Source organism: Trichosurus vulpecula, chromosome 2, assembly GCF_011100635.1.
Source record: "Trichosurus vulpecula isolate mTriVul1 chromosome 2, mTriVul1.pri, whole genome shotgun sequence".
Taxonomy (NCBI): domain Eukaryota; kingdom Metazoa; phylum Chordata; class Mammalia; order Diprotodontia; family Phalangeridae; genus Trichosurus; species Trichosurus vulpecula.
Genome location: NC_050574.1, coordinates 32,660,050 through 32,671,494, shown reverse-complemented (window position 1 = coordinate 32,671,494; position 11,445 = coordinate 32,660,050). Strand labels below are relative to the sequence as shown.

At 53.2% G+C, this 11,445-nt stretch overlaps 1 protein-coding gene across 1 annotated transcript; it reads right to left on the bottom strand.

The window, feature by feature from the left end:
• Positions 1–426: 426 nt before the first annotated feature.
• Positions 427–11,304, bottom strand: TMEM240 (transmembrane protein 240). The gene is made up of 4 exons (XM_036746403.1): positions 11,237–11,304; positions 10,462–10,568; positions 2,277–2,485; positions 427–871 (listed from the first exon to the last, which is right to left on the bottom strand). The coding sequence occupies exons 1-4, from the start codon at positions 11,285–11,287 to the stop codon at positions 723–725; spliced, it is 516 nt and encodes a 171-aa protein (XP_036602298.1). The 5' UTR covers positions 11,288–11,304; the 3' UTR covers positions 427–722.
• Between the last annotated feature and the right edge of the window lie 141 nt (positions 11,305–11,445).

Below are 11,445 nucleotides of genomic sequence, written 5' to 3'. Positions count from 1 at the left end.
CACCCCTCCCCTCTCCATCCCTCCAGTGTTTCTTCAGAGATTTTCCAGTATGGCACTCCTACTTCTACCTTGGGAAACTGAGGCACAACATAGCAAAATAGCCTGGGAGTCCCAGATGCAAGGGAGGGACCCCATGTCCTACCCTATCTCTCTGATGAGCCAACCCCCCCTCCCCAATTTTCTTCTTCCCTGGCCTTTTCTTGACCTACAGTCAGATGACCCCAGCTCAGCACAGGCCCTCGGGGGATTCCATCCCATCCCCTCCCACCCCAAACCCTATGCCCCTAAAAAAAAAAAGAGAAAAGACACAGCACCTTCTTCTGGGAGCCCCACCCATGTGCAGGATGACCACCCAGGCTGCCCAGGCAGCAGACACCCTGGGCCCAGGGGCCAGGAGAGGGCTGGGACCCTAGAGAGGCGCTGTCCAGGGTCTGAGGGGTTGGGCTGTATAGCCCCCTGGGGGTGGGGGAAGGGTTTATAAGCAAAGATCCTTCTTACATATGTACAGAGGTCCAGTGCTGGGGCCCAAGCAGGCCAGGGTCAGGGCCAGGTTGGCTCCTGGCCACATAGGGGGGGCCCTGCCAGCTGTAGGTCCATAGAGCTTGGCCTCAGGCCCCCAGGGAATATAGCCATAGACACTGGGCAGCGTCCACCCTGTGGTCCAATGGTCTGTCCGTGTGTCCCAAGTCCCTCCGTGGGCTTAACTAAGCCAAGGCAGGGGCTCAGAGGTGCCGGGGGCTAGGGTGGCCATTGTGGTAAAGCTTCTGTTTGATGTGCACCATGTTTCCTGTGGGCTCCTCATATGGCCGGTGGGGTCGTTTCCGGAAGTCTTTCAGACTGCAGAATTTGGGGAGCCAGGACCATGAGTTGTCTGCAAGAGGGCAAGGAGAGGGAGGGAGAAAGGGAGGAAGAGAGTCAAAAGAATTGAACAATCCATAGAATGTAATGTAATTATGAATTGAACCTAAGTTCCTGGAGATGAGGGGTCGTTTAATGTTTGTTTTTGTATCACATAGTAAGTACTTAGTGAATAGATCCAACAGATTGGATTCAGAAGTAGCAGTTTGGGCTCAATCCCTGGAGCTAAGGTTCAAACTCTGCTGCATGTGCGCAGTATTTCTAGTGAAGAACTCACTAGGCAGTTGACCAGGCCATAGGATACACCATTAGACTATGAACTTTTTGAGAGCAGGGACCAGGTGTTTGGGGTCCGCCCCCCCTTTCTTCATATCCCCAGTACTTAACACAATGCCTAACACATAGTAGGTGTTTAATAAATGCTAGTTGACTATCTGATCCCCTTGGAGGTGCTAGAGAATGAGAATGGATAGGTCACATTCTGGAGTCAAGCTGGGAACAGTCTCTCCCACTGAGGGTTAACAAAAAAAGAGACTGAGGGTGCGGGAAAGAGGCAAACATCTCAGAGCCAGAGACAGCTCTGGGAAGACAGATCCTTGCCTTCTCAAACCAGACCTCCAGCCCTGGGTGAAGCACATCTCTGCACGATTGCCTGAGCCTCCTTGTTTGCCAAGCCTCACCTCAGCCCTTCAATCACCAAGCCTTCCCGAGTCTGGCTCCTCCTGTTCCTAGTCTTTTGTTCCCTCAGGCTCCTCAGCCTCTTGGGATGGTTGAAACCTAACTTTGCAAACATTTCATACTTATTCTGTTAAAAATTTCCATTCTAACCATTTCCTACCTCTGTGGCTTTGTGCCCACCCGCTCTCACCCCCATCCAATGCCTGCAATGCATTCCCTCCCTCACCCCCACCCCTTAGGACCCTTCATTTCCTCCAAGCTTCAGTCCAAGCCACCTCCTCCTGGCAGCCTCTCCTGATTCACTCACCCACCCAGGTGTAAATGGTCTCTCCCTCCTCAGATTATCTCGTACTTGTCTATTGGAATTCTGGGTCCTCCAGCAGAAGTGTAATAGCATAATAATAGATCTAAATCTGGGAGGGACTCTGGAGGCCATCTGGTCCTCAGCCTCATTTTATAGATGAACAGATGCCCAGAGTGGTCAAACAGGTAGCAAATAACAGGGCTGAGATTTGAATCCAGGTCCTTCTCTGGATTCTAACATCCTTCTTTCTGGGCCAGGTTGTTTCCATCCTGTGTTTTATTTTCGTTGCTGTGCCCCTCCATCCCCAGTCCCTCAAACACAGAGCTGCTTAATAAAGGCTTGTTGCATTGCCCTAAATTAGTCCCCCGGCCCTTCCACCTGCCTCAGCTGCTCCTTTCCAGAGAGCTCCAGCCCCTCAGTCCAGCCCAGTGCTCACCAAAGCGGCGACTGGCCCTCCAGGCCCGCACAGCGCAGTGCAGGACCCCATCCATCCACACCAGGAACCAGCTGATACAGAATCCCAGCAGCAGGCCCAACATCAGGTCAATCTCCTGCTTGGTCACGTTGTCTGTCACAAAGTAGTTCTCTGAGGAGTCGACCACAGACTGGTCCCCGTCGTAGGGGATCACGTAGTGGATGTGGTGCCTGAGGATGGTGGTGGGGACAACGGCCACAATGAGGGACAATACAGTACAGTATAAGGAGCTACCCATCCCCCAAAGCTGGCCTGGCAGTGGCTTCCCACAATCTAATATGGGGCCAGGGGACAAAGGGATGGAGGGAGGGGAAGGGCTACCCATCCCCCAAAGATAGCCTGGCAGGGGCTCCCCACAATCCAAGATGGGGTCTGGGAATAAGGGTTTCATTAGGGGAGGGGCTGCATCATACCAGAACTCCTCAGTCCCCCTCTGCCCCTGACAAAGGAGCAAAGGAGAAGGCAAGAGAGTCTTTCAGCCACCAGGAATCCCTTACTGTTGTCTCTCCAAACAACTAAGACCTCACCCCTTAGTACAGAGGCATCCCGCCACCCATGCAGATACCTTCCCCAGGCACAGAGACACTTCCCTTCAGTACAGAGACCTTTAAACACAGAGACCTCCCGTAGCAGAGACCTCTCATCACAGAGACCTAGTCACATCACAGAGACGCTCTAGACCCAGAGCTGAGAAGGCCCCTTTTCTGGTAACCCCAACTGCTAGTGCCTTCACTTTTCAGCTGACCTCCTATCCACCTGATAGCTCTATGGATAGTCTCCCCCTTCAGATGAGGATCTCCTAGGGAGAGCAAGTACCGTGTTTTTGTCTTTGTACCCTCACCACTTAGCACAGTGCCTGACACAATGCTGTTAAAATTTCCATTCTAACCAATGTTTCTATTCTAACTAAATGCTTGTTGACTTACTATCTGACAGAAAAGTCCTCTTAAAACATAGCTTCCCTCCAACAGAGACATTCCCAGCAGACACCACTGAGCCCTAAGACCCCTTACGCAGAGCTCTTCTTGGCACAAAGGCCCCTCCTTGGCAAGACTCTCCCACTCGCTTGGAAAGAACCACCCACTGTTCCCCACAAGCGGAGCCCTCGGGACTGCCACTGGGACTCTTTGGGGACAGGGAATGCATTGGGAGGCAGAGAGAGGAGCAGCCTCCGCCACTGCTGTCCTCACTCCCACCCCAGGCCTTCTTCCCTCAAGCCCTTCATTGAGTGTTCAAGATTCTCAGGCCTTTGAAAAATCAAGCCCAAGAAACGTCCAAATATTGATACCAACAAATGATGCTGAAGGAAGGGATGGGGAAACAGATGCCATGGGTGGGGGAGGGGAAAGAGGGAAGCTGGGCCTGTGTTACAGACACACACATACACACCCAAACACAGTTCCACAGACCCACACAAAGATATACACAGTTATACAATACCATAGCACGGACACACAAAGACATATAGAGTTCCAAATGCAAAATTGCCCACTGATACAGAAAGATAATAGATAGACCCTGATATAGCCAGTACAGTCATGTGTGGCCCTGCAGGGGGGCTCTGGAGGGTAGGTTGAGCCATGAAGTCACACACACACACACACACACACACACACAATGAGAGGCTGACATCCACAGTCACCCGAGTCACCCAGGCGCCAGGCACAGCCCCTTGGAGTCACTGCAGGCTTTGGGAGGGGGGCTGGGGAGCCAGAAGGGAGCCATCCAGCTTTGGGGGAATTCTCAGAGCCACACGCCAGCTCTGAGTCATCTCCCAGCAGAGCCTTTGCTCTGCAGCCACCTAGGACTGAAGTCAGAAGAGACAAGACCTATGACGGTGACACAGAGGGCCAATGGCGAAGAAGAGCAAAGAAAGTACCCAGGACAGAAACCCAAAGGTAGCTGGCCAAGTGATCCACCAGACACTCCCAGAAACCATGGTCCCTCTCCACACCTCCACAGCCAGAGGCAGCCACATCCCCAGCTCTTCCCAAGCCATGGCCTCCAGGCAGACAGCACTGCCAAGCTCCCTGAGCCTGTTCTCTCCTCTCCTGTGGCCCTCACACCAAGCCAGCCCTTCCTCCCTCCTCCCTTGCCTCTAGCCTCCAATCTGGTCTCTGGCCTTTGGGCATCTGTCCTGTTCTCTCCTCTCCCAAGGCCCTTACACCTTTTTCCATCATCTCTGACCTCTAGCCTCTGATCTGGTCTCTGAGCCTGCAGGCTTTCTTCCCTATAATCCAGCCTTCCCACAATCCTCAGGCCCAGGGGGGACTATGGGGGCCTTTGCCAAAGGCCAGCTCCCCATCACCCCTTTGATAAAATGCAGATGTCCTCAGCCTGGCATTAAGCCAGACCTCCAAAATCTGGCCCCAGCCACTGACCCCCCCCCACAAGCTTTCCACCGTGGCCAGACCAGCTTCCTACCTGTTCCCCACATGGGGGGTTCCATCACCTTCTTTCCTCTGTTTGCATAGGCTCTTCCCCCTGTCTGGAATCAATGCCTTTCTCACCTCTGATTGAGGGACTTACTATCATCCACCTTCATGAGTCAGGGAAAAGAGCACTGACTTTGCCTGGGTTAAAGCATCTGGGTTCAAATCCTATCTCTGATGCTTACTGCCTGTGTGACCTCGGGTCCTCACAGTTTCCTGGGCCTCAGTTTCCTCAGATGTAAAATGAAGCGTCACTCATCCGGCCTCTCTCATGCAAGGCCTTTCCCTATCCTGCCAAACAGGTGTAGTGATCTCGAACTCTCTCTAGACTGTAATTCTCTTCCCCCCACCCCTGACTGCATATCTCCATAACTACCAGAGGCAGCTTATGGGGCGGTGGATAGAGCCCTCAGCCTAGAGTCAGGAGGACCTGAGTTCAAATCTAGCCTCAGATACTAACTAGCTGTGTGACCCTGGGTAAGTCACTTAATCCAGTCTGCCTCTGTTTCCTCACCAGTAAAATGAGGGTGATAATAACGTCTAGATGGGACAAGGATCAAATGAGATAATATTTCTTAAGCGCCTGGCACAAGTTTCCATCCTTCCTGCGCTCTAAGGTCCAGCCTTCTCTACAAAGCCCTGACGACTTCAGCAAGAACTAACTCTTCTGGGGCAGCTAGGTGGCACAATGAGTAAAGCACAGGCCCTGGAGTGAGGAGGACCTGAGTTCAAATGCAACCTCAGACACTTGACACACTTACTGGCTGTGTGACCTTGGGCAAGTCACTTAACCCCAATTGCCCTGCCTTTCCCCTTCAAAAAAAAAAGAAGAACTAACCCTTCCACGGCCCTCAGAGAAGGCCCACACAGACTTAGTTATTTTCTAAATTATCAGAATCTCAGGGAGAGAAAGAAGAGACCTTAGAAGTTTTCAGTCTAACCTCTAGCCCTATGCAGGAATCTCTTCTCAAGTATGGGGTGGGGGGAGGGGATGTACCAAGCCTCTTCCTGAATGCTCCCAGAGAGGGAAAATACACTCCATTCTGGGGCAGCTCCTTTCCTTCCACCTGGGTCTCCACAACAACTTTCACCCACTGCTGGGACAGCTAGGTGGCGCTGTAGTGGATAGAGCATGAAGTCCTCCTGGAGTCAGGAGGACCTGAGTTCAAATTTCCACCTTAGGCACTTCCTAGCTGTGTGACCCTAGGCAAGTCACTTAATCCTGATTGCCTCAAAAAAACGAACAAACAACTTTCACCCATTGCTGCCTGCCTTCTAGGCCAAGCAGAATGAAGGTGACCCTTCCTCCGTGTAACAGCCTTGCAAATATTTAAAAACACTGATCATGTGACCCCTCCCCCCAAGTCTGACCATCCCCAATGCCTTCCACACATCCACATGTGTCATGAACCCAGCTTCTCACCAGCCTTTCTCCCATGTGGCCCCAGAGCTCTAGATAAGGCCTGACTGATGTGGCTAGCAGCACCACAGCCTCCTTGTTCCTGCGGCTCATGCTTTTCTTACTGGCCATCTTGTCAACTGCTGATTCCTAGTGACTCATCAGCCACTGAACCCATCAGAATTTTTTCATGACAATATGGGGAGAGGGCTGGAATCAGTCATCTTGAGGGGGGAGGGCCTTCTAACTGTGGGCTTCTTTGATTCTGTGAATCCGATCATGAGAATTCACATTTCTCTAGAAGCGAAATCCCTTCCTTTTCCACAGGTATCCAGATAATGGCAAGAGATCGAGAGGGAGGTCCCAGGTGCATCAAGTGCCCCCCCTCACCCCGGGGAGCATTGACAGGAACAGACATCCCCCCCAAGCCTTTTCTTCTCCATGATAAGCACCCACAGTTTCTTCAACTGAACATCACAGGTCTTGACCTACAGACCCCCTCATAATCCTAGCAGACTTTTTTGGATGTGTTTCAGTGTGTAAAAAATCCTTCATAAAGTGCAACACCCACTACTAGGAACACAGTCCCCCAGAGGTAGCTTTCTTTGTTCTGGATGCTAATTTGTCTCAATGGAGACTGAGATTAACTCAGCACTGTGTGTGTGTGTGTGTGTGTGTGTGTGTGTGTGTGTGTGTGTGTGTGGTTTTGCCTGCTTTGTGATACTCAACTTGGCTTGCAGTGAACTAAACCCTTCCCAAATCTTTCTCCTCTCCATGAACTATTGCTGGACCCTGTCTTGCCTCAGCTTATACATGTGAAGTTGATTGTTTGAATCCAAGCATATGACTTTACATTTATTCCTAGAGAATTTCATCTTCTTCGATTCCAGACCTTTTTCCATTCCAACCTGCTGAGAACTTTTGGACTCAGCACCTGAGATCTCAAGATGGAAGAAATCACCTTAGAGATGATCTAGTTCAACATGCTCATTTCACAGATGAAGAAACTGAGACCCCCGTGAGGTCATGTGACTTGTTCAAAGTTGCACAGGTAGTGAGCCACAAAGCCAGAAAATGGAAATCAGGTCCTTTGACTCCAAAATCCAGTACTGTCTACTACACCATGCCCAGTTTTGTACCATTTGAAAATCTACACCTTAATTCCAAGCATTGAAAGAGCTAAGGCCAGAGCCCTCCACAAATCTCCCCTCCCAGCTGCAACCAGAAGGCCAACCATCCCTCCAGACTATGATCTGAGCCATTAACCAACACCTTTGTATTCAAGTCAATGGTATGGTCATCCAACCCACATCCCTCCACTGCATCCACAGAGAGCCCTTCCTATGGGAGGAGATCGTGAACACCCTATGGAATTAGACATCTCCTGGACCCCCATAGTTGAATGGGGACCAGTTCATACAGCTGAATCCCCAACAAATGTGAATTAACTTTTGTCAAACGAGTAAGAAAATGAGAGGAACTTTTGATGTAATCTAACAGAGAACACCAAGGTGCCCCACTTGGCATGGCTGTGATAGGGAGAAAGCAAGAAGAATTGGGTCTTACTAGGAAATATAAGGATGGGTTGATTGGTTGGTTGGTTTAAGGATAGGACTGGGGCTGAGCCAAGAGGAATGAGAGTGGGGAAGCAGATGCCTCATACCCCCTACCCCTGGAGGTCACTCCTAGCACTCAGCCCAGCACTTCCCCCTTTCCATGCTGGGAGGCCTGACCTTGTCTGCTTGTCTCTGGGGAGGTAAGCAGCATATCCGATTGTTTTTGTTCCCGGAGCTCATACTAATTGCCTACTCAGCCAGGAGCCAAAGTCACAAATGCTGGAGGCTTGGATGCATCAGATGCATAGGTATGCATGGGTTTGCCCACACAGCACACTTAGTCTGATCTCCACTGAAATCAGACAACCAATGGAAGAAGAGAGGGTGGGCTATCCTCCCACGAACGTTGACTCTGCTTTTTGTCCCAGAGCATGGACAAGACATGCCCAGGAGGGAGTTTGCCACAGGGCCTTTCCCTAAGGGGAGTGGAACCACCACCCCCCACCAACATATGAGTCAAGATGAAGTGGGAATAGTCAATTCTCCTGGTGCCTCAGACTTGAAACCTACAGGCCACAACAGACTTAGCACCTGTACCAAACCAGGCCTTAATTCCTAGGCATCCTTCTTTGCCTCTATCCCAAAGTTCCCCACCTTGGGCCCAGGCCCTCATCACCTCTTCTCCACTCCATCCTTAACATGCCATCAGTCAGCTTCCTAATATTCAGTTCTAACCACAATGCTCTGCTCAAAAAACAGGAGAGATGCCAAACCTCTCAAGCCACCATTCAAGGAAGACCTTCCAAAATCTAGTACCACAATCTGGCATACCCCTTCCAGCCCCACCTCCCTCTGTTGCCATTCATCTAACCAACTAAGATCCCCAAGGGCCCTCAAAACATTCCCCACCCTCACTCAACCCATTGCCCATGGAATGCCCACCCCCTTCTCTCCACTTGGATCAATCCTGTGCCTCCTCCAAGGGCCAGCCTCCAGTTCTCCCTCTTCCATGAAGCTTCCCTGATGCCTCAGGAATAAGTGAAGGTGCTAAGGGGACAAACCACCTTATGGATAGTCTGTGTTCAAGTCCCAGGTCCCCATCCAGACTGTAAGCTCCCTGAGGGCAGGGGCTGAATCACTGGCACTGGCACAGTCATCTACAGTGACCGTAGCATCACAGGATCACCAATCTAGAGCTGGGAGGGGCCTCAGCAGTAATTTAGACCCAACCCTCTTATTTCACAGATGAAGAAACTGAGAGCCAGAAAGGGTAAGGTGCCCAAGAACATAGTCATTGGAATGTCATAGTCATTGGAATGACATTGTAATGGGCCAAATGCCCAAAGTGGATGGCTTACATGTCTGAGCACCATCAGCATCACCTCCTTGCTAGCCTGGGGGATGCCTGGCCACTCATCCACCTCTATCCCAACCTTAGGAGACCAGTAGACTTGAGTTGGTGCTGCCAAGGGCAGAGGGCAAAATTACTTTCCAGTGACTAAGTAACCCCATGAGAACACTAGCCACCAGGTCAACAACAATGAATAACTGGTGACCAATCCCCAACTGTCAGTAACTGACAACCAAAGTGAATTGTAACTGACCGACTCCATGAAACATAATTCATAGCCAATAACCAAGAAACAATTTATTGTGACTATTTGTCAAGAACTGGTATTAATAACCATCAATAACCAATACCTAACAGCCTTGTCTGTGTCCTGGATCCTTCTGCCTTAGAGCCCTGCTCCCCAGCATATGAAGCCTCTCTGACCCAGGGTCCTCTATGCCAGCCTGGTCTGGCTCCCGCTTCAGCCCAATGGTCTCCAAGATGCTCCTGAATACATATCAGATCATGTGTTCTGGCCACCCAGGGCAATGCTGGGAGGCTGGGGTTGGCCTCCAAGGCCCTCTACAAGCCCTTAGGCAAACTTCAAAAGAAGGTACTGGCCCTTAATAGCCCAAGGAAAGCCTGGAAACAGCTGTCCTGGCTTGATCCCCTGATATGGTGGTAGGTGGTCCAGGGACCAGGAGCAAGGGTTACTCTGCGACTCTATAGGGCTAACTACATTTTAGTTAATCCCCTTCAAAGAACTGTGGTGGGGAAGGGAATCTCCCCTCCTCCAACTAGGAGAATCTGTAAATTCTCCCAGGGTCTGGATCACATTCCCTCTGGCAGGCTCATCTTCCTCCCCCTCCCCTTAAGTACTCAGGCCAGAACCTTTAAACCCTGCACAAGCGGATCTGCCCCTAGGTCCTTCCCCCACCTTGACCCTGAAAAGTGCTATAGGCTGAAGGAAGCCCCCTTCCTTTGTGGGCTCCACACTCACCCACAAAACCAGTTTCAGCCTGCCTGCTGACGCCAGAAGCTGGGGAGCCCAGACCACCTGGCCTTGGCATCTCTGCCCACCAGTGTTTTGCCTGAGGGTCTGTGCCGCTGTGTTTCTAATAACATGTCTTTTGGTGGAGTGTGTTTCTGGGCAAGTTGTGTGTCAGTGACTGTCACGGTATGTCTATTTGCTTGTGTCTGTTGATATGTCTGTGTATTGTGCATGTGTTGGGGTGTTCATGTGTCTGGGTGGCCCTGGGGCCCTTCGTGAGTTGTGTGTCTGGACGGCCCCCCGGGCCCTGCCTGGGTCCGAGCCTTGGGCCTTTAATCCCTGTCTCCTGTCGGGGCAGAGAGTCGAAGGAGGCTAGCGGGAGGGGACAGGGGGCAGAAGGCAGGGAGGGACGCCGGAGCAGCCCCCGCCGGGACTTACCTCCCACAGTTGCAATGACAGACGCGGTCCTCGCCCCGCAGGTGCGGGAGGATGTAATTGTGGAATCTGTCCAGCAGCGCGTTCATGTCCATCAAGCAGGCGATGGCCTGAAAGAGCCCCGAGCCCCCCCGCCCCCCGCCGGCCTGGCCCGTCAGCGCCCCCGACGCCCTCGGCCTCAGCCTCCCGGCCTCGCTCCCTCTCTCCCTTCCTCCCGGGGGCGAGGGACCGCGGGACCCAGAGCCAGGAGCCAGGCCCGGCCCCCAGACCCGCCGAGGGGCGGCCGCCGACACCGGCCCTGCGCAGAGCCAGAGGCACCCAGAGACCCAGGAAGAGAGAGAAAAGAGAGAGAGAGAGAGACACCTGGAGAGACAGCCAGGGCCAGGGCCCGGCGCGCGCGCACACACGGCACAGGGCACACACACACACACACACACACACACACACACACACACACAGACTCAGGCACAGGCACGCACGCACACACACACACACACACGGGTACACACACACACCCCGAGGCAGGCAGGCAGGAAGGCAGGAAGGCAGAGAAGACACGCAGAGGGAGCGGGGAGCGCGCCAGGCACGGCGGGCCGGCCACAGGGCCCGGGCGCTCGCAGGCGCAGAGAGAGGCAGCCAGGCAGCCAGCAGGGGACACGCAGGGATAGAGGACGGGGCCCCCGGCCGCCCGCGGGGGCAGCCATTCCCGGGCCCCCCACCCACCTCCTCCCCGCGCCCCGCACCCCCCGTGCTCCCCCCCCCCCCGCCGCGCGCTCACCATCACTACCGACGCCCCCAGAATCATGAAGATCATCGTGTTTGCGCTCATGGGCAGCCCGCAGGGCCGGCCCGGGCCGGAGCCCCCCGCGCCCACCCCCTCCCCCGCCCCCACGCCGCGGCGGGGGGAGCCCCGCAGAGGTCAGAGCCGCCGCCGCCGCCGCCGCCGCGGACGCCCTCGCGGTGCCTCTGCGTCGTCCGCGGCCGTGG

Bases quoted from the DNA above. Each gene is read 5' to 3' on its own strand.
- TMEM240 (XM_036746403.1), bottom strand. From the start codon at position 11,287: ATGAGCGCAAACACGATGATCTTCATGATTCTGGGGGCGTCGGTAGTG. The intron at 10,569-11,236 runs GTGAGCGCGCGG...GGGCTCTTTCAG, and splicing joins TGGGGGCGTCGGTAGTGATG to GCCATCGCCTGCTTGATGGA. The intron at 872-2,276 runs GTGAGCACTGGG...GCCCTCTTGCAG, and splicing joins GAGGGCCAGTCGCCGCTTTG to ACAACTCATGGTCCTGGCTC.